Source organism: Scomber japonicus, chromosome 20 (genome assembly GCF_027409825.1).
Source record: "Scomber japonicus isolate fScoJap1 chromosome 20, fScoJap1.pri, whole genome shotgun sequence".
Taxonomy (NCBI): domain Eukaryota; kingdom Metazoa; phylum Chordata; class Actinopteri; order Scombriformes; family Scombridae; genus Scomber; species Scomber japonicus.
This window is the reverse complement of record NC_070597.1, coordinates 19,938,232-19,961,712: the sequence shown is the minus strand read 5'-3', so window position 1 is coordinate 19,961,712 and position 23,481 is coordinate 19,938,232. Positions and strand designations below refer to the sequence as shown.

At 40.0% G+C, this 23,481-nt stretch overlaps 1 protein-coding gene across 3 annotated transcripts; it reads right to left on the bottom strand.

Annotated features, from left to right (window-relative positions):
• Nucleotides 1–4,010: 4,010 nt before the first annotated feature.
• Nucleotides 4,011–23,481, bottom strand: kctd17 (potassium channel tetramerization domain containing 17). 3 transcript variants are annotated; one of them, XM_053340920.1, is made up of 7 exons: nucleotides 23,039–23,481; nucleotides 11,000–11,108; nucleotides 9,739–9,830; nucleotides 8,744–8,890; nucleotides 7,165–7,290; nucleotides 6,474–6,618; nucleotides 4,011–4,625 (listed from the first exon to the last, which is right to left on the bottom strand). In XM_053340920.1, exons 1-6 carry the CDS (start codon nucleotides 23,408–23,410, stop codon nucleotides 6,514–6,516), a joined length of 951 nt encoding a protein of 316 aa, XP_053196895.1. In that variant the 5' UTR covers nucleotides 23,411–23,481; the 3' UTR covers nucleotides 4,011–4,625; nucleotides 6,474–6,513. The 3 variants fall into 3 exon arrangements, with proteins under 3 accessions (XP_053196895.1, XP_053196896.1, XP_053196897.1); XM_053340921.1 differs by having other exon boundaries at nucleotides 8,792–8,890; XM_053340922.1 differs by lacking the exon at nucleotides 6,474–6,618.

The following is a 23,481-nucleotide window of genomic DNA, read 5'->3' as shown; positions in this document are numbered from 1 at the left end:
AATTAGCACTAAACACAAAGTACAGCTGCTGATGGTAATGTCATTAGTTTTGCAGGTGCCAAAATATTGGACAAATGTTTTAAGTGATAATGGAAAGGTAAAAGATTCCCCCTTAAGGGAACCAAGAGGAGTATGATTTCAGTGAAGTTGGACTGACTGCTAGCATGGCTAAACATGCAGCATGGTGGTAATGGCAGTGGAAATATTTATTAGTGACTTAGCTATCTAATTAGCAATGACCAAGTTTGGTCAAAATCTATATATCTATCTTTGTTCTTCCAATAGTAACTTTATATGCATTTATATTTTTGTGACTGAATGACATATCTAAAGACAACTGGAGAGATTCAGGGTGAATCTACTGCTTCTAATACTCAAATGTTGAATGTATGACTGCTTTTGTTTTTATTTTACAGCACTGAATATAAGTTTATGGTGACGTGGGCATATTATGATCACACTGTAGCTGTGATAGTGCTTTCAAAAAATGAGAAATTTGTATTTTAAACCAAAGGACAAAGTTTTATTTGGTTGATAATGGTGACATTCATTTACATTAAATTAAAAAAAACAATTGACCTTTTGTCACATTATTGAAAATGTATGTATGTTGTTCCGGTCCTGATGAAATACAGTTCAATGAAACAAAAAACAAACAAACAGTGTTTTTTTTTAAGCCTGAACAGGTTCATCTGAGGCGTTACAATTCATGTGTCACATTGTTTTGTATGTATACAGACAAAGTACACTGAGGCTCTATGGACAGCAGAGGAAAGAAACTCCAGCATTAGATTAAAAAAACCCTTTTCTATCCATATTTGCCTGACAGATGTTTGGGTTTTGTGTTATTGTTGTTGGGTTTTTTTTAACAGAATAATGAAAAGACGGCTGCTATGTTGACATCAAATACTATGTGAAAATACACGTTACTGTACAGCAGAAACCATTCAACAAGTAGTGTACAAATTAAAAAATAAAAGTGTGAATCCAGCAAACCAAACAGTGTAACTGTACATGCAAATAGAGTTTTATAAAACTGAGCTAATGATAACACATTTTGAAAACTATCTGAGAAGAAAACTATTCTTGGGGGGAATGTTTAACAGCATTCATGATGTGAAAACTACAAACTAGCTTATTTAACCTGATGATTATATTTCTATGTGCTGTTAAAGATCACCAGGTAAAACATAAAAGTTTGTCATCAAGTAGAAAAAAGCAAAAGGTCACCGTAAGATGACATAAACCCTCCCACCCCCACTTAAAAAAAAGTCCAAGCCCAAATTCTTTTCACCATGTAACATTCAAAAAAAACCCTTGAGAATAAATTAGACAACCAAAACGTACAAAAAGAATTAAAAAAGGCATGACATATTATACAAGAGAGCTGTGTGAGAAGGCTTCCCCTCAAACACGCAGCTCTACTCTTTATCTGCTCGTCATCACCTTCTGAAAAATAAAACTCTCAGAGCAAATAAGCACTGGAACAAATTTACACAAGAGGCTGAGATTGTAAACTACCCATTCTTTAACTGAAATATTAAAACAGCTATTTCTAAATTTAAAAAAAAAAAATGCATGTAATAACACCCACCATCGTTTTGACATGTCAGTTTTGCTGCTCGAACTCAAGGCACCGAATGATCCGAGTTAAAAAAGAAAAAGCTGAAGTAACAGAACTAAATGAATTGTGTCTCTTTCAGTCTTATCCCTCCTGTTACTAGTACTGTTGTGATTATCATAAGCAGTAACTGCATTATACTAACATTTATTATATTCTGGTGATCCAGCTATGGTATTGCAAGGATCCTAATAATCCAGAATATCAGTTTATATTCTACACTTAAAATAGATGAGACACATTTGCACACACACACACACACACAGACACAAACACACTCCTGTTATTGTTATTATCATTTTTTCAGCCTTACTTTTAGCTTAAAATTATCAAAATATTATCAAAAGCTTGCTGACTGTCATCTTGATTCTCGATTGTCTCACATTGTAACTCTAACTGCTTATTGCCGGTATAAGACAGTCTATGTAGTGTGTGTATGTAGTGTGTATTAGTTTGTTTGCTTGCATTGCTGGTCAGTCAGTGTTGCACAGGATTTCAACAGCAGGGGCTCGAGACATAAACTGCTGACAGCCAACGTTTCAAATATGGCTGCAGACCTCTCAAAGGCAGAAATAATCTCTCAAATTGTGCTAAACCTCAGCAGGCTGAGCCAAACAACTGCTGCTTTTTAGGATTACTGCAGGATTGCTTTAATAACTAATGTGAGCTAGTGATATTTTATGTTTATTTGATCTTAATGTAGCATGGAAAGACCAAAACCAACAATACATGTATCTGGCTAACAAGAACTGTGTGTATAGCCAGAGCAATGAACAAGTCCACTCTAGTTCACTTCTAGTCAATCCCCCACATGCTGTAAATACTTACTAACACACCACATGTGTATTAATCCGTAGCTGGAAATAGTCCCCAAACTACACTATTAACTTCTGTTTGAGTAGCATTTGCTCAGAACTACAGTAAAAAAAAAAAAAGACACTATATTCTTGAGACATTTTGTAGGATTTACATCAGGGTAGCAAGTAAGTAAGAGAGGGTTAAACATGTTGTTGGTTTTGGTTTTTCATGGTATTAGACAACATTGTAATTATTTATGCCTCCAAGAAATATTTTAAATGAGCAAAAATCCTCTGTTCTGTTTTACTTCACGTTAAAAGCTACAACGTGACATTGGGCTATTGTAGACATATCCTAGGCTGGATGCATATTTACACATTTCATTACTTGCTGATAAAAAATTTAATGTGTTATTATTTATTTCCAGCATTCAACAACTTCACCTCCAGTGTTTTGCCATACAGTAAAATGTGCTGCCAAATCGTTGTGGGAGGTTCATTTGCCGAATGACACCCTGGAATGAGTTCTTTCATTACACACACACTTGGTTAATACAGTTAAATTCATTACACAACACTATTCAAACGACTGCCAGGGTTTGTGCTCAGTCTTGTGCAGGGGATACAAATTTAATCTGTGGTGCGGTTTGTACAAGTTGCCAATAGATGTTGTTAAAGGTCATGTGTTATCTAACTAAATGCTTCTTTAAGTCCTTTTCAATCACGCACCTGCACTGCGGCAGACCTGCCCACTCTGACGGTTGATACTATGAGTGGCAAGTGCTGAACCTTACTCTACCTTTTTTTTTATTTTTTTTTTAAACTTCCCTCTCTCTCACCCTCCCCTCCCTTTCTCTCTCTGTTCAAGCTTTTCCTGACTCTAATCATCATCTCTCTGTCAGCTGGGGCCAAAGCTGGCTCTGGATCCAAGCCAGGGCAACAGACTGAGACAATGCTGCTGCTGCTGCTGCTGAGCTAGCATGCACGGGCAAAAGGTGATATAGGTGTGTGTCGGTGCATGACTAGTTGTTTGTGCCAGGGAAAAAAGTAAAGCAGTGTGTGTTTTTGTGAGTGTAGTGTGTGTGTGTGTGTGTGTGTGAGCTGGCTTTTGCTGTAGTGTGAAACCAGGTGAATCTTTGTAAAGTGACAAGTAAAATAATTGGTTTGATGCTCCCAAAGCTTAAAATGCCTTTCTCTTTCTCCAGCTACATCATTTAAATCTGCATACTTATGTTTATGCTTTGAGTATGACCTACAAGTATATACTGCGATCCAAACATCTTACGCAACTTGAAACCAAAAGTTATTGACTCAAGGCGACCAGGATTATGACGCCTACTCTGAGAGTTAAACAGGTGGTTCAACATGTTTGTGTGCTATGTATGCAGGAAAAACTTCTTCTACTACATGAACCATGGAATAGGTGTATGACTCAATTAAATCAGCTTTAGCAAACCTTTTCACCGAGAGCAACAAATAATTGAATATTTCTAAAAAAGGAGCTGGTAATGGCTGCAATGTTTGCCGTTGTTTCCCAACCAAACTTCTGCCTCAAGTACAAATTTCAAAAAAAATATTATATTAATATTAATGCCTCCATGCCAGCTGGAAATGCAATAGCTTGGGAGTAAATGATCCAGAGCTGCACCACACAGATGTAATCTGATCCTCTGGCACCATCTGCTATCCGTCAGATCACAGTGTCACAGTCACGTCTCCTCACTGTGCAACCAAAACTATTTCTATTTCCTTCAGGCAGGATTTGATATTCTTGTTCAGCACCTTGGTTCAGCCAGCTTTAATCTGGATCTTTGGTTATAATTTACTAAGCTTACTTCACTACCGCCCTTGGCAATAACACATTTTGCACACCAACACATGATCATTTCTCCTAATAAAATTAGCTTCACTGTCAAATATCTTTTAAGACACTTTGCTGTGACTGACTGCACGATTCTGTTTCGTATTTTGTGTGTGTGTGTGTGTGTGTGTGTGTGCGTTTTGCTTTTTTTCTCTCTCCATTTGGTCATCTTTATAACTGGCATTTTGTCGACGGACCATTAAAAACGCTACAAATCTCTTCTGGTGACTGTTCATTTGATGCGAAACACACACATACACCATGAACAGGATGTCATAATAAGCCTAGAAAAAAATAACTTAGATTCTTGCGATTTCTACATCCGGGACCCGTGGATCTGGAAAAGCTGTGAGATAAAAGAAAAACATGAAATCATTAGGAACTGCAGATTGATAGCAATCTAATCTATAAACATTTAACATCTTCTAACTAAAGCTAATGGTTTGGCTGAGATGATGGTGAGGATGGTGATGGAAAATGGTGACAAAATGAGAGTAAAAATGATATCACCGACATGCATGATGGCTGAGAACATTAACAAAAACATACATTTGACATTTGTTTGGTGTCGTGTGTTTAAATGTATGTATTTGGGGGTTACTGTGTGTTCTTCTACATTGAGATTGTATATACAGTATGTACACAGACTAGGAAGGACATCTAATGCTACTGCTGCACTAAAAGGTCAAGGATATTCCATGTCACAGCATTGGTAATTAGAGGCCATAGAGACGCAGCGTACAATCAATATCTGTAGGTCTGTTGGGTCACTGTTCGACCAAATGGAGCATGTGTATGTATACACACACACACACATACACATACAAGCTTGTGCAGGTCATGATGACAAAAGCACAGGGAAGTGACATTTTTATCCAAGTTCTAATTAGCAGCGTTCACCAGACATGTCACGTATTATGCCAAATGGGATTTTCTATCACTGAGGCTTTTAATCAAAAATTGACCTTTTATGAATTGTATTTAATAGCTTTGAAGTATTTTACACCCTCACAGATGGAAGAGAAATCCTCTGAGCAGCATCAGAACTGGTCTAAACATTTGTTACTTATACTATTATTATAACTTATAGCCAGCACCAGTAGCATTAATTCATGTCATCGTTAGGTCTGGGTGATAATTCAACATTCTTAATTCTAACAATCTTTTTCAAATCCTCACAGACATATTTTGGTTCATGTTTCCCATGTGCTTCATGAATCAACCGTTTGACCCAAGGCTTATAATTTAACATTTAAACCAAAATCTCTCTCTGCGTGAGATTACTAATGATACAACTGATATAACTTGAATCTCTAAAATGTCAGAAAATGATGAAAAATGATTATAGTTTCCCAAAGTCTAAGTTGATGTCCTCTAATGTCTCCTTTTTGTCCCATCCATAACCAACTAGTCCATAACCCAGAATCATATAGCTATAAATATTCACATTCAGGAATTTAGAATCAGTTCATTTGGATATTTTGTCTTTTTAATTACTCAAAATGATTATGTGTTCATAAAATTAGTTGGCGATTCATTTTCTGTCAGTTGACAAAATGATTAACAGTTGCAGCTCTGCTTTTAAAACACAAAACACAGGATGCTTTTAAATGAGTGCTGTACCAGACCAATACTGAGATACTGCTATAAAATCATCATTTTTTATTTTGTCTGATGTAACAATAAAAATTAAAAAAAAAGATACTGCTAGCCTGTGTGGGCTTTTCAAAGCAGTGGTGTGGCCTTAAAAAGGTTTCCTGTATGATTGGGCCATTAAGCAGCTTGTAAAAGAGACAAACATCATGTGGTCATTTTAAATGTTGCTGCTGTTTGGTTGCTTGAGAGTTTGGTTTGTCTCAGTTTGGCTGCCGTGGGGTTTAGGGGTTAAAATGATGGTTGGATCAAATCAGGCCAGGACCTTTGTTGCCTTTGTTGTCCAGCTTTCTCCAGATGGGAGTGCTCACTCTGTGATGTTTGCATTTGTCTATTAGGCTTCCTTTAATTCACACTCTTTTCATCAATTACTGAGTCTACTGAAACAGAGGAGCAGCTCAGATGTTGTACTCAATGCAGTGCCATGAAACACCTTGAATCCTTGTAGACATCACACATGTACACACACACACACACACACTAAAATCTACCAGGTTCTACCCACTAAGCACATCTATCGCACTCTAGCGCAGTTCCTCACCCATTCCCGCCTCTCTTTGGAACAAAGAAACATGATTCCCTCATTCTCTAAGCCACTCATTCGGTGCGGTATCTCTCCCTCCCTCCTCCTCCTCCTCCTCCTCCTCCTCATCCTTCGCTGCTTCCTCCTCCTGCAACTCCGCCGGCTTCATTCAGCATGAAGGACGGAGGGGGGGGGAAAAAACACAAAAGAAAAACAAACAAACAAAAACAAAACAAAGACAGAAAACGACAAAAAAAAAATATGAACACGCTGATGAGTGTCAGTGAGTGGACAGAGAGAAGCTGAGAGGTAAATACAGGGACAGATATATGTGTCAATATATCCATATGAAAGAGCAAGAGAGAGGACGGCTACAGTGAGAGATAGACAGGAAGACAGAGTGAGAGATCGATAACAGCGGGAGAAAGAGAGAGGCAGAGGTGTGTGAATGATGGAGTGAGTGTGTTTGTGAATGACATTTCGAGGTGATTGACATTTGGAGTGTTCAGTGGAGAGCGCAGGATCAAAGAGCACGCACACACACACACACACACACACACACAGACACAGACACAGACACACACACACTACAAAACACAAATACACACAGAGAAAACAAGGAAAGGACCCCACATGGACACACAGTCTAGCAGCTAGATCCTGTGTGTGTGTGAGAGAGAAAGAGAGAAAAAAAAAAATAGAGATTCACCTTAGTTTTGTGGCTCTGTTCCGTACCCAGCCCGGATCCCGGCGTGTGAAGCTCCTTGGAGACGACGCACAGAAACTCAGCCTGGTCCTCTGTACCGTAGCTGTACGACGAGCCGATGTTCACCATCTAGAAAAAAAAAGGAGAGAGAGACGCAGATGCAGGAAGATGCACAGAGGAGAGAGGGACAGAGGCAGAGAGACAGAGTGAGTGTCAGAAAGAATTAAGAGATAAACAGCAGAGAAAATAAAGGCAAGAAAGTGACGGAGAGCTGAGATCCCAAAGCAGAGGAGGAAAGACTCTTGTGCTCATGCATGGTGGAAAGGGGGAGGGGGTGGGGGGAAGAAGCGGACAGCCTGCCGTGGACTCAACAAGAAGCGTCTTTGTGGGGACAGCAAAATAACTGCGGGGCAGCTTCTGCGGGAATCGTGTGCAAATCATAGCTGTGTGGCATGCATTAGAGCACAGTGCCAAAGCGGAGGACAAGGAGGGGGGTCTCTAAGCTGACCTATATGACACCACGTGACTCAGAGAGGTCACTAGTGGAGAGGGCGTCAAATGAATTAAAACCTCTCAACCTACGAGGCCTTCACTGTAACAGTCACATGAACTCTAAAAGACTTTCTTCTATTACTGATGTTACATCTTTACTGTGTGTGTTCACACTGTGAGCAATGCAGTTAGTGGGTTAGTGACTTTTGAATAATTTAAATTTAATTTTGGTCTTTAATTGCTTGTTTTTTTCCAAGCAGCAGTTCAAACCCAAAAGTTTACAGTACACATAAATAAAAAAAGAAGCTCAAGTCAGCGAATTTTGGCATCAAATAAACTTGACTCGACTCATCGTTTCCGCTCCAGTATAGTTTGGTCTTACATCTGTGACCAAGACAGTCTAAATATAATGAGAAAACATAAAGAAATTAGAAAGGCAAAACTTTAAGGTCACATTCATGTTTTCAGAATAAATGCATGTAGTAGTATGAGTTAGTCACTGGTAGAGATAGTGATGTACAAACATGCACGTGTCCATAACAGATGCATAGAAGTGACTAATTAGTTGTTAAAGTATCATCTGTGTTGCTCACAATGTCAACACTTGGTTAATGTCAATACAGCTGTACTGTGATCTACAGCAGACTTAATGTGAAGATTTATCTGTTCACTGAAAGGGTCTACATTGTATTTTTCAAAAAATGTAACAGCTATAAAGACAAAAGCTACAACTGTGGATCGACTATTACAGGTTGCACCCAGTGCCGCTCCAGCAGCAGCGCAGGATTTACACTCTAACTGGGTTCTGAGCCCTTTACAGGAGGCTGAAGGTGAAGAGACTGAAAATGATGAGGTACTATGTCTGCAGTGGATGATGTCTTTATGTCTAGAAGTGAAATGACTTACTGGGACTATATGTGTACTAAAATAAAGTGGTGCTTAAGATAAACACAAAAAAAGATCTAGACTATCTAGAGTGGGAGTCCTAAACTCATTTTTGGGAGTGCAGAAGGAAGAGCTCAGGTCAGGGCCAAGGGGTCAGGCCAAGGGTCAAGATTGAAGGGTCAGCAGCAGCGTGAGTCCAACCCACAGTCCAGAGCAGTCCGGTGCGGGGCTTTCTGCAGGTGCGCACGCTGACCTGCTCAAACTTCCAGCCGTCCGACATCGTGGAGACCATCTGGGTCAGCTCCTCTTCCTGGCACTGCAACACTCGGTAGACGTGCTTGGGGGGCACCTGCTGGAGAAAGAGAGAGAAGATGTTGAGGAGAAAGTAGATGGATCAAAAGGAAGATACAATCACCATCAAAGGGAGAAAAAAAAGTGATGATGATTGCCTAATAATGTTGTTACAATGACCAAAACGATTAATAAACTGACTTTAATATAACATTTAAGAAAATATTATGTAAACAAGTATTCAAAATGAACACAAACAAATGTAATTCTAGCAAAAAAAATGCAAGAACTGACTTGTAATAATAATTACATAACATTTAAAGGAAAAAAACACTTTACCGGAGAAAAATCAATTCTAGTCGTGGGCTGTCTACAAAACCAGCATTTCGTTTTCAACCGTATTTAACTCCAGGCAAACGATGGCTTACATACAGTAGAGTACAGTAGAACACAGGGAAAGTGGGTGTATGTTAGTGATAGCTGTGGGATTATATAAGATTGAGTGCTACCATCCCGAGAAAGAAAAGAACAGAGAGAGAAGCCTGGTGTACGGCAGTGCTCCCTTTACAGAAGCACAGAAGGGTGAAATTACTAACACACAAAAAAAAAAGACTGCAAGGCATTACACCATAGTGGTTCACTGTCTGTGTGTGTCTGTGTGTACAGATAGTAAGTATTGCAATATCTAGCACTATCAATTAGAAAGGCTAGATTATAAATAAATGCAATATGGTTGAAGAATATGAATATAGTTGTTCTGTTAGACTGTTTTTACAATAATATAAACATGATATCTTCGTCAACAAAGGCTGCAGTGACTGAGATGATCTGTGTATGAGCAGAGTGAAGCAGCAAATTCCTTTATGATAAAAAACACTTTCTGTTTATATAAATATATTCTGTGAATACCTGTGTGGCCTTGGAGTCTCTCTCCACGATCCTCTCCTTGATCAGTTTGATCAGCGGGGTGATGTTGTAAAACTCGGCCTCTTCCAGGACACCTTGTAACAAAACAGACACAAAACTCAGCTGCTGTGTGCGTGCTGCAGTGCCCACTTACACACTATCATATGAACAAGGACCCGTTTATCAACACCGCCCCTATCATGTTACAAATGTGTTCATCTAAAAAGATTTAAAAATCATTTAATCATCAATGATATGTGGATTTTATAGTAGTTACAAATGTTATCATATAATTGAAATGTCATGTTTTGGTTAAGGTCGGGTTTGATTAAGTTTGCATTCATACTAACAAAACTTTGAGTGGCAGAAACTAAATGTTTAAATTATTTATCCGTTACTTTAACCTAACAATTTCAATGTTTTATTTACTACTTATTAGATTTGGCCTTGCCTTTAGCTAACTATTTCTACCATTTATTACATTTAGCTGGCCTTTAGCTAACTATTTCTACCATTTATTACGTTTAGCTGGCCTTTAGCTAACTATTTCTACCATTTATTACGTTTAGCTGGCCTTTAGCTAACTATTTCCACCATTTCTTACTTTTAGCTAACAAATTCAACTATTTGCCTTTAGGTAGTTTGACCAATTATTCATTGGCTACCATTTATCCACTGTTTTTAGCTAATAATTACAACTGTTCAATCCACTACTTTTAGCTATTTCCACCATTTATTAGTTTTAGCTTACCTTTAGCTAACTTTTTCATCCATTTATTCCTTAAGCTAACACTTTCAACTGTCTGAATTACTATTTATTAATTATTTATTCATTAGCTATTGTATTTCAACTATGTATCCATTACTTTTAGCTATCAAGTTCAACTGCTAATCGCTTTTAGCTAACGGTTTCTCTTTGTTTCTGTCCTCTCTTGCGAACTAATTTTCTTGCATTATTTGTCATGTTCAGATGTTTTAGTTGACTCAATATGTGGATGTATTTTTTAAAATCAATTTGTAATTTCTATTATACCAAATTATTTACTACTACTACACTTTCCATTTAAGTACAATAGCAGAAATGCCACTGGTTGGGAATCACTGCGACTGAATATTTTCACATTTACTTGACTAGAAAATATGGTGGCAACAAAAGTGAAGTTACAGACACATAATAGTATTTTAAAGGAATCTGATTATTTACACCTGCCCAAGTAATGAAACAAACTCATGCACCCCAGACCCATCATATGCATTATGAGACCTTCTTCAGCCAGCTCCTTGTTGTAGACCAGTTTTCCATGCCGCAAGTAGTTGAGGATGGGACCGAAGTAGGTGGGGTCTCTGTCAATCACATACGCTCCCGTCTCATCCTGTTAGAGAGGAGGAACAGAAAGAAAGTACACTGTCCATTAACACCTTTATCACATCCTGAACTGCTTTCACACCACCACACTGAGTCACTTTGAGAGCCTCTTTCATTGTGTTGTCACGAAAGAACCACAGAGGCTTTTTGTTGAACTTGAAGGGAACTTTTTTTGTGTGGAGTAATTAAATCCCCCTTTTCCATCAACAATATTTATCAAACTTGAATTCTGCTATTTTTATCTTCCTTCTTCAAGCAACTGACCTTTTCTGTAATATTTTAAGTATTTTTAGATACTCGCTAGAAGGAGAATAACATCCTGGCTGGCTATTTTCATCTTGGCAGATGACTTTGTCTCCAAAATATAACTTTCCTGTACAGTGTTGATGTTACAAGGATGTGATGCTTTTTAGTTCTTGAAAAAAAAAAACACTTTTATCTTTTGAATGACTAAATTTATCACATTTTGCAATATTTTTGAGTACAAAGGTGCAACAACCCCCAGCAGTAAGATAAAAACTAACTTTTCCCAGTCTTGATTATAAAAAGTTCTGTGTTTCCCCTCCTTTTCCATTAAACCCCTGATGCTTCCTGTTGCAAATACAACACTGCTATTTGCTTTTCCCCTGAGAGCTTCCTGACATAACAACAGCCTTTTGCAGCTGGACACACAAGTTCTGGTTACTGTCACACCAGAGTAGCTGCTGGTGATTTTATTATCATATGTGCCCCTCTTCTTTCCCACTTCAAGACTACTTCTGCTAAGCCTGCCTGGCTGTTAGTGTTACGTCATGATTATGTACTGACCCTCTAGCATACGCACACACACACACCATCCCCCTGTTCCTCCTTGTGATGATCGCTTGAAGCAGAGCCCCCTTTTAGAGCGGAATTCACATAAGACCTAGTGCATGAGAAGTCCATACAGGCCTTTAGGAGGTTTAATCAGAGGGCAAAAGAGCAGCACTTGCTGGGAAAATGAAAGAGGATGTTAGGAACTTGGGTAGTATCTGCTGATTATGTGTCATTATAACAGTTTGATGGTTTACCTCTGTAGAGAGAAGCAAACTGGACAGGCAGATGGTGTGTGATCCATGAATCAGTTTGTCCCGGAGTTCACAAACCATTTTCACTGCTTCACACAAACTACATGTTTAAATATAAAACTGGCCTTAAAAATACTGGTATATGAAAAGTGAACCTCTTTTGGTATTCGAGAGAAATAACATGTTTTCTGGATGAAGCCTTTCAGACAAGTATTTCCTACTGGCACACAGGGTCATGAAAGTGTTTCCTTAACTGACTGCCAACATTTGGCTGGTGGCATGTACATTAATATTTCAGCCAAAAGGCAAAAGGCAAAAAAAAAAAAGAAGAAAGTTCAGCTTGATAAAGAAAACCTGCTCGATTCACATGACTGATTCTTTTTATGGCTGTTTGCTGAAGCAGCAATGGACAACCTTAGCCTCCAGCAGCATCTTGTAGAGATGCATGTTACTGCTTTTATTACCGGGTCTCCTCGCTGGCTCCACTCACCCTAACTGTCACTATTAGGACTTTCTTGTGACTTCCTTATTATCCCAACCTCTAAGACTAAACCACACAAAACATTTGTAATAAAGAAACAAAAAAAAGGTTTGTTCAGTCTGAACTGCAGCTACCAGCAAATTTGGAGTTGCAGGTTTATAGTCCAACTGGGCTCCAAACAAAAGGGCTGGCTTACAGTCAGTTTACAGTTCAGTTCATATGGTTATTATTATCTCTACCTCCTCTTTACCTCCTCTTTGGACATAGAGGCTTTTAGAGGTCACTCTGAGGCTCAAACCTGTGGGGTTGGTTTCTTCAGCTCTGAGCCCTTAGGAATGTGTTTACTAGGAGAAGCCTGATGCCTGTGCTTCCAGCAGCCTGGACCAATATTATCATTGTCTCTTTTTTTCACCTCATACTTCTTTTGTGTAAATGTGACAGCTGCACCAATGAGGCTCTGATGTGTTATTGGGGTGTCAAGGACATTTTCCCTTTTAATGCTAATATTAGCTTAAGTTATATATGACCTTAGACTTATAAAGTAAAAAATACAATATGGAATAGACTGTAAAGTATTTTTCAAAAAATGCTCGTAACATGAGCTACGTTAGCATGATCAGATCTCTCCCACTCTAACTTCATGAACGCTACTAACTCTGAAACACACACGTTTCATTATGTACATAAATAAACAAAGATAATACCTATATTTACAAAGGATTGGCAGTTAAGTTTGATATATCATTTATACCCATGAAACTGTTTTTAGGCCCTGAAACTGGTAGTTACATTACAGCTTGTGATGCTACACTGACTTCCTGTTTACAGAGTTGATTGCTTTTGACTGGACAATGCTACAAATGTTTCCTCACAAAGTTAAAAGGCATATCATACAGGATTTTCCTAAAAAGTATAGGGTCATACAAAAGTAATCCCTCTCAATAATTGCGTATGACCCCTTAAAGTGTGTGGTGGTATATTTATCTACAGAGACTCTGCCCTCTGTCTGTATTTTCTAATCCTTAAAGCCCAAAAAAATTCTCTTTCATGTCTTTGGGTCCAGCCAATCTTTGCTGGCATAGCGTGACAAGAGTGTCTGATGAGTTCAGTCACGCAGGAGGCGTTCCCAATGTGAGACATGAAGTGAATTCAATGAACGAGGACACCTAGATACAAGCAATGTGTGACGACATTGTTGCAAGATGAGGGATGAATTAAGAGGAGAAAAGAGACGAGTGGGGAGAGACACACCTGAAGAGATCAACGGGATTGGGAGACATAGTGTGACGAGTAACTTCACATTAGAAATGAAAACGTAGATGTGAAAAGAAGCGATTCTTGCGTCGAGACAGGATTAAAAAACACACAAGGTTCTGTGTGTGACGGAGAGAGAGAGAGAGAGAGAGGATGGAGGGAAGAGATATCAAGACTGTGAGGCGGCACTATGTGTGTTTGAGTGTGTGTCTCTGCACTGAATATCACAGTGATTAGCGTTTGCAGGGGCTGTGACTGCAGCACGGAGTGTAAATGGATTCACCCGCAAAAACACACAGAAACACACACACACACACACACACACACACACAGAAACACACACACACCATCCTAAATGAGCTGAGCTGCAGTGGAAGACAGACCGACGCCTCATCAGCGTGACTTGACTTGACAGTGTGGGCATGACAACACCGGAGAAAAGCTTCCTGAATGTGTCAGAGCTATAGTCACTCTCTCTCTCCAACACACACACACACAAAATTAGCTGTAATTCACTGCGACAGGAATTGCAGCGACTGACTTTTTAAAAAATGTAGTCAACTTGCTGAATCACTGATTGAATCTCCGTTTAATGCAGCTTGAGAGCTTTTTCACACCACCGTCCATCATCTCTTCCTCTCATCTTCTGCTGCCTCTGCCACAGATTCATTACCGCAGCAAAATATTTAACTTCAATATGCTGAGAAACTCCAAAACATCAAGAGCAACATGTTTGGGAACCTTTATAACGTATCGTGGAAATTAAAAAAACACTAACATTTACTCTCTTTTTTCAGGACATTCCCCACATTTCTTTGACCTCTCATGTACATATTGATCATCTGCTTGTTACAACATTTCACTAAAGCTTTTTGATGCTAGGACCAGGAAGTCATATATTCATGCAATGCTCAGATGCACAAATTGAGTATGTAAAGATGTTCCTACGTGTGGAAAGTACATAGGTCAGAGGATGGAAACTCTGGCTGGTGAGTTAATGGTTTACAGATCATTTGTTCAGGGAAATAGGATGTGGCTCCACAACATCTCCCTGTAGAGGTGAGTACATCCCACAGGCTATCATCACCAATAGCCAAACAAAAGGCCCATTCACCTCTAAAAGAATAAACTATATTAAAATTAAAAACCCACACACGCTCGCCTGCATTGTGCTGCTTGCTTGAGCTTGTGTCAACACTGTGACTAAACTAACATTGTTTTTTTTTTGCATTATCTGTTGTGGTATTTTGGTAACATTACTTACATATGCAGTTCATGAGAATTAGAGCAGCCACTTGATTATCTGGTTGATTTAACATGACAGCTAAATGTTGTTACTCATCAATTACATTCAGTCAATACTCATCAATCAATCCAGACTTGTCTTAATCTTAAGCCGGGCTCAGACTACATGAGTTTTAAAACCCAAACCGATTTTGAAGAGAGGTTGCATCAGGAACATAAGGAGACATTTCACAGACATCCTTCTCTCTAATCTCAAACATGCACACACCACAAGGTTTCTAAAAAAATGGCCCATCAAACATTACAGGATATTATAAACATTATCTTGCCAGAGGGAGCAATGCACCACCTCGTGTGATCTCACGTGATCTGATGGGGAAGCAAATGTAAACAAAATGTTTTGCATTCAGGGAAAACTAAAGCAGGATGTGAGATCAACTTATGTTGTCCAACGAGAACTGGAGGTGAGAGTTTTATACCTCGTCGGTTATAATTCCTGTCCACAACACTATGCTAGCTGCCTATTGTGGTCTCGCCCGGAAAGTAGTGATGTAATCATCCAGATTGTATCTCCTAAATATCAAACCGAGTGGTTAGAGTACTTGGAGCGATTGGAGGTCTTTTGCTGCATGTCACACCTCCCTCTCTCTCCCATGTTTCCTGACAGTCTACTGATGAATAAAGGCGTCTATGCCAACAAAATCTTTAAAAAAAAAAAAAAAAAAACCCACAAACCGACTGAGGTTCCAGACCTGATTTGTCCTCTGATTGTTGGGAAGGGTAAAGCGAGGAAAAATCTGGCCAAAACTCCTGTAGTCTGACCTCAGCTTTACTGTTAAGATCTGGGGGGGGCAGAAGCTGTGAGAAGACCCTAGATGTGAGTGCAATCAGCCAACTCTGTTATCCCCGACCACACAGATGATCTGACTCAACTATCGACTTTCAGCGTTTGTGACATTTTTAATGTAGGAGGCATCACAGCAGCTCCACGCTGATAAACATGTTTCATTTCATGCAGTTCTGCTCCTTGCTGAGTGAATAAAACAGCTTTGTGGATATGAAAAAGTCCCTAAACCTAAAGCCCAACTGAAAAAAAGTATTGTACGTAAGTGGAATTCTCAAACACCTCTCTTAATAGGTTGAATTGCTTATGAAAAATGTGTTTTGTCTCTTTCTTCAAAAAAAGCTTAATCTAGTGACGCGTGATGAAAGGCAGCATTTGTTGCATGTGTTTTTCCAAAGAGAGGGGTGTGAATTTCTTGTGTAACCCAGCCTATGTCTAATTTGTATATTCTGGTAACAAACAGACAAGTTCATACAACTCTACACCATTTATTGAAATGACAACTTTGGCTCCAGCATTTTTTTTTTTTACATCCCTGATCGGTGTCAATGCCTCACATCAGACCTGTCGTAGCATAATTAAAGTAATAAAGCACATCCAGGCATGTAGTGGAATCCATGCTGACATTATAAGACGGGACAGAGAGTATCACACAATTTAAAAGTGAAACATCGAGGAACATGTGTACAGATAACAATCTGAGTCACAGCATTGGGTCATTTATAATCTTACCTGCATGATCCCTCCAATATTTAATAAGCATAACTGATAATCTGTGATAATACGATTATATGGTTATCATCTGCAAATGGGCCGCCATGTTATACCTGTGCAGCTAGCATCAGCTTGGGGTTAAAGCTGAATCTTAGCTTCATAATGTAATTAGCTTGGGACAGTGTGAGGTCAGCTGGGGTTGTATTAACGGCAGAGAGTCACTGAGTTTGATTCGGTGTGGGGGCAGGGCAGCTGGAGTGCCGTAATCTCATTAAAAGAGTCGAACGCAGCCAGACAGTGTGTATCTGTGTGTGTGTGCGTGTGAGTTTAAAAACAGTCAAGAACCCCTGAGAAGAGACACGCTAACGCCAGAGGATTAGAGAGGGACTCCACTGTGGATAAAATCAGCTTCTCTCCTGAGTGAGACAAGAAAACACACACAGGCTGGACTGCTCCTCTGTGTGATTCAGCTTCAGGTTGAACTGTGTACTAAACAACCAGAGCAAAGGCGGGTTTCACCTGGTGTCTGCTGGGTTAGACAGTGTGCTGGCACAATATGCTCCTTCACAGATATGCACTTCACACTTTTCCAGACCTCATTATGACACAGGACTTTGCTGGATGTTCAATTTACTGCACTAAGTACACTACAATGAGAACACTTCCTCAGAAAATTGGTGATTTTCTTCCATAATAGTTTTTTTTAAAGTGTAGTTTTGATATCAGGTAAGGTGGACCATCTCTGCTAGAAAACCCTGTGGAAACCGCTGCAATATCATCTGCTGAACTTGAACATGACATCACGCCACCCTCATCTTGAAATATGATTATCGGGCAGCTTGTATTGGTTGATTAGCTCAAAAATGTGTTGTGCTTTTTGTGATACTTCTTTGATGTTTGATCTTCACTGTGCAGTTTGACACTACAAATCTGTCTTCACATCCATCTGCTGAAGTTTCTCTGAGCTCACTTTACATATGAATTAAAGATGCGTAAATAAAAGCATGATTTGTGACATCACACCTAGTTTGGCCAATTGTGATCCAGTGTGCAACTTACACCACAAACGTGACATGGAATAGAGAAACCTTTAGAGCACAAATAAGGCATAATGAGGGAGAAGAAGCAGACATAATTCAGACTTTTTTTACATAAAGAAATCATCACGTCAAGTATAATCGTGTTTAAACAACTTGTGTAATGTGAAATGTGTTTTCTGAAACGATAAGAAAAAAAACTTTGTTGCCTTTTGAAAAACAATAATTTAAAGACACTGCTTCTGCCCGCCTCCTCCTCCTTCGACCCCCCAAGTTGCACCCAGTCTGTTGTATCATTCATGCTTGTGTGCACTCACAGCTGTTGCTCAGTGGGTATGACTGATTCAGTCCGTATTCATCAGGAAGCTTTTTGAGGGTAAACCTGCCGTATGAAAACAATGACATCAAACTTCTCACCGATTTCACATTTCCACTTAGAAATAATTCACAATATACAGATCATCAAACCAAACAACTCTTTTCTTCTGCAGCTCTCCATATATCTAACATATTTTTTTTGCTCAGTCACATCTACAGTCTTCTGGAGGCCGATGTTTTGGTCGTGACTTTGAAAAGGAGAGTCTGTGTGTACAATACAAAGGAATTGGTCCTTGTGCCAGCAGTGAGGGAGCTTTGACATCTTAGATAATGACATAAATACACACACAGGAACGGCAGCACCTACAGCAGGCAGCGTACGACACATATCTCTGGTATCAGTTGGCAGACCAACTTGAAACATGTCACTGGAAGGGAAATATTTGCATTTGGCTGACTTTGCATGTGTGTACAGTCTCCGCGATTGCTGGGGTCCCTATTGTCCCAATGTATTTTTTGATTTTGATAACTGTAAGCCAGCACAGAAAAGACTCCCATAAATGATCCTATTATTTAGTATTACTTTCTGGTTTATTGAGGAAATGATAGAAAGTAAACTCATCTGCCTGCCAGAATAATTTGTTTAATATTAGTTTATCATTGGTTGTATAGTGGTCTTGTAGGAGGATGTACGTCCAATACCCGTCTAATACTATCTTGAAGACGGCAACAACTAAGAACTGAGGAAACTTGAACGCACCAAAGAACTGAACTGTGTTACACCATGAGGGACATTGCCTTTAAAAGGCATTACAGACATCGAAATGGTTTATTAAGAAGCTGCGTTGATAAACTTTTTACAATAGGTTTAACTGCTGAAATACTTTGGAGAAATATGGGTCATGAAGGCCTACTATGAAACTCATTTTGAAACTCAAGACAAACGTTGTAATACAATCATCTATTAAAGCTCCCCTCTGGCTCCAGCTACTCATTGAGTCCTTTACTGATCTTATTTTCAGCCACTCTCTATAAACTGAAGACACTGGTCTAATATTCATTCAACTAGCCTGTGGTCATTCGGCGTTGTAGAGGTTACATAACTGAGCATCTTCAGCGGTATCGCCATCATCAGTATCAGCCATGAGATTGGCCAGCAGCTCTCGATGCTCTACGATGACATCATTGATGACTTTCCCTCCAAAATATTCCAGGAAGCCAAAGTTTTGAACATGGTGATGCTTGATAGCGATGATGTAAACAATGCAGCTATGCTTCTTAAATTAAAATGTTTTTTTATGTGTCTCATTGATGCAGATGCAGATTTGTGATGTATTCATGAGTGCCTGAAATAGAGGAGGGGGGACGCAAACAATATTTAGCATAAGGCCTCCAAAAAGCTAGAAACAGCCGTGCCTGCACAGATTAATCCTGAGTCTGATAGCTGTGAGACGCCTGACAAAAAGCAGCTTTGGTGCTCCTCGCCTGTCTTGTTCATAAGTCGCAACTCACAGAGGATTCAGTGCCTTGCCTACAGCTCAGTTCCCATATTTAGGATGACAGCAGTGTGACGGAACCAGAGAAACAAAAAAAAAAAAAAAAAAAAATCAAGTTTCTCTGTGTCTCTCTGCATTCAGCTCAAGAGCTTGCGATAGAGAGAGCGGATATAAAAGACGCAAGACAGGAAAAGGACAAAGTTGCGTTGGGCATTTGGAGTGAGTCAGCCACTGAGAGTGGAGAGTGAGGGAAGGACAGGACGATGATGATGATGATGATGATGATGATAGGGATGGAAAGAGCGGGGATGAGATGTAGGTGCGCGTGTTTGCATGCATGCGAGACAGAGGGAGGTTCAGTGTGTGTGTGTGTGTGTGTGTGTGTGTGTGTGTGTGACACTGTGTGTCTTCGGGCGGTGCAGAGGGAGCTCCTGTCAGGTCGCGGGCTCAAGGTCACATGGGAATATTGTTTCCACAGCGCCTGCCGGTGCAGCGGGAGGGGAGGGAGGAGGCAGTCACCGCTGCTGTCGAGCAAAAACCTCCTAACTCCAATTTGGTTTTGTCACTTCAGCTGAATGAATATGTTCTCCCCTGCACGGTCACATGACTCTGTTTAAAACCCTCCGCTGGATGATAACTAAGGCACACGATGAGGATGATGAGGGTTCGGTGATATAATGATCTTCATGTTCCGATTACATACATTTATTATTGTCATGTATGTTCTGCCATCAGTTTATACAGTGGTTTAATATCTGGGTGTGTTACACTGTTATGATCAACGCTGCAGGCACTTATTTGTTTTTTTTAATCCATAAACAATTCCTCAACTGATAAGAGTTAGCCGAGTGACATTAACACATTAATCTGCAAATATTTTGATAATCGATTCATTGTTTTGAGGCTCAAATGTGTAGATTTTCTATTCTGACAGTAAACTGAATATCTTTTGAGACGTGGACTGGTCAAGCCTGAAGAAGACAAAAGAGAACGTCACCGCTTTGGGAAACAGTGGCTGGCATTTTTCACCGTTTTCTGACATTTTAAAGACAAAACAAATCGACTAATGAAGAAAATAATCCTCAGTAGCCCTACAACGACTTTCAAATAACCTTAGCGGGGCTACGAATAAACACTGCTTTCATTATCGATTCATCTACCAGTTCATTTTGCGATCAATCCATTTTCACCATTTTCCAGGAAACAGGGGGAAAAACGGTCATCACTAAATTCCCAGAGCTCATGATGATGTCGCCAGATGTCTCATCTCATGTACTCTGATTATGCATCAATAATTCAAGTTTCCTGTCTTAGAAGAGAAAGAAATTCAGACGACAATTACACTTAAGAAGCTGAAACGAGTGACTCTTTCCAATTGCTTAAAAAAATAATATTAAACTATTGTTCACATTTTTTAAAACTGATGCAGATTAAGTTTCAGTCGATTAATAAATCAAATAATCGTTGCAGCTTTAAACTTCACGCTGACCATGTAATTACATCATCAGGGGTCTTTATTAACTGTAATCCCCCTCTTTCCCTCTCTCTCTCAGACTACCTCATTTCCTATCAGTCATACCCACACACATGTATGGATACACTGGTATACATGTGCTGCGACTATCCTTTCCTAAGGCGGATTTTCTTAGTGACATTTTAAAGATGTGAGCCTTTCGCCCAACAGCAGCCAAATGTCAGCTAGACAGTGGACTCCAGGCTGAGAGGAAGACCTACCCCACTCTGTCTGTCACACGCATGCATATCAAAGGCTGCAGGCAGCATAATAGAAATTTGCATCATTTATGAGCCCTTACATTATGTTCAGTCTACATGTGACTGGGAGACACATAGTACATCTCCCTCTCTCTCTCTAACTCTCTCTCTCTCCTCGTAAGATGCCAGCTGCACAGCTACTGACTGCGCAGCTCCCTGCAGAAGAGGAGGCACGTGTTCATCCATCTGACCCGAGTTACATTCACACCACAAAACGATGCTGAAACACACACACACACACACACACACACACACCCACACACACACAAGAGAAAGAAAGAGTGAGAGTGCTTCATGCTGCACATACTGCATATCAGCTGGTCATTAGGCAACTCCACGCCCGCTCTGAAGCTGCAGGCGTGCAGCAGAGCAGAGTTGTAGTAATAGGTTTTGGTGATGGCACATACACACACACACACACACACACACGACAACGGATTAGTATTGTTGGTGCCTTTAAGCCTGCATTGATACTTTAAGAGATATCTTTGGATCACTAATATTCTATCACAGAGACCCATATTGGCTTAACTGCATGCCAAGACCTGCACACATGTTGTAATCCTTTTAGTCATGTTTGGGCAAATCCACCTTTCATATTAAAATACAGTTTGATCACTTGTGAGGGTATTAAAAAAAACGCACGCAGATATGTCGTGGTCACTGTAAACTGACTTCTGAGAGCCACAGAGAAATGATGGGTCACAACAGGAGTGCCATAAAATGTTATTGTGATTTTTCAGCAGCTTTGTTGCAGTGTGAACGGGCCGGAGGGTTAGCTTGCCCTTCAGGTTTGGCCAATACCAGCCTCTTCCGCCTCCTCCTCCTCCTTCCTCCATGGCTGTACTCACTAATGAATATTACATGCAGACTAATGTACTAACAAATGTCATAAGTGAGCTGCCTATAGGAAAGGCAAAGCATCACCTAAGTCATTGGTTCCCATCCTCTGTTTCTTTTAGGATGACTCTATCAACTAAACAAACTAAAACAAAATAAGCGGTCTCTCTACATCTGAGAGGTTAGCTGATTAATCGATTAGTCCAATCGACAGAAGATTAGTCAGCAGCTATTTTGACACATTTTTTAAGCAAAAATGAAAAAATAATCTGGTATCACTTTCTCACATGTGACAATGTATTGCTTTCCCTTCTCAAACATGATGATCAACTGAATTCTTTTGGGATGTGGACTATTAGTCAGATAAAACATTGCACTATGTGGAACTTAATCAGATACTTTCCATATTTTTCTGACATTTTACAGAAAAAATGATTAACGGATGAATCAAGACAATCATCAGTAACTTAACTGGACAATGCAACATGTGGTGAAGGGTCACAGGCCAAAAAGGTTGGGAACCACAGATGTAAGTCACGAATAACTGTGGCTCTTAAACTTATTCATATCAAGGACCCCTTAACTGAATTTGACAACATTTGGGTCGCCAATCTGATAATACTTTTGCTTTGAGATGTTTTATTACAGAAAGTGTATGAGACACATGATCACAATAGTCATACACTCAGTCATTAGTGTTACTTATGGATGAAATCATAATGAAAATGAATTATTCCCCTTTTTGCAGAGGACCCCTCAAGGGCCCTTGGGGGTCCCTGAACCACTGACGTAGAAGAGGGCCAACTGTGTTCATCAGAGGCTACAGACACGTGCACATCTTCCGTTATAACAATGTTAGGATTAGTATGAGTTGTTGAGCAGGACTCACCGTGTCTGAGTGCAGGTCCTGCTGCTGGCACAGTCGGTACAGGAATGAAGTTTGCTCTTTTAAGAGCGTCTGTCGTGTTGTGAGGAACACCGTGCCTCCGACGTTCAGCCGGACCCACTTCCCGTTGTTCCCCCCGCTGGGGTTAATGACCGAGCCGTTACCGATGCTCTGCGGCGCCGTCCCGCCGGGCTCGGTCGGACTGGCGGCGGTGGTGGTGGAGGTCGTGCTTTCTCCCGCCTCGCTGTCTTTGTTGTTGTTGTTATTGTTATTGTTGTTATTGCTGTTGCTGTTACGGTGGTGGTGGCAACTGGAGTGAGTCGACAACGCAGCGACGTCCGCCGGTTCCCGCTGGTCGTCCGCCGTCGTTGCCATTTGGAAAAGCACACCGCTTTGACACGCAGTGAAGACGTCCGTGTGCCCGCTGCTGCTACTGCTGCTGCTGC

Bases quoted from the DNA above. Each gene is read 5' to 3' on its own strand.
- kctd17 (XM_053340920.1), bottom strand. From the start codon at position 23,410: ATGGCAACGACGGCGGACGACCAGCGGGAACCGGCGGACGTCGCTGCG. The intron at 7,291-8,743 runs GTGGGTTGGACT...TTTTTTTTCTAG, and splicing joins GCACCGGACTGCTCTGGACT to ATGGTGAACATCGGCTCGTC. The intron at 6,619-7,164 runs GTGAATCTCTAT...TGCTGAATGAAG, and splicing joins AACAGAGCCACAAAACTAAG to CCGGCGGAGTTGCAGGAGGA.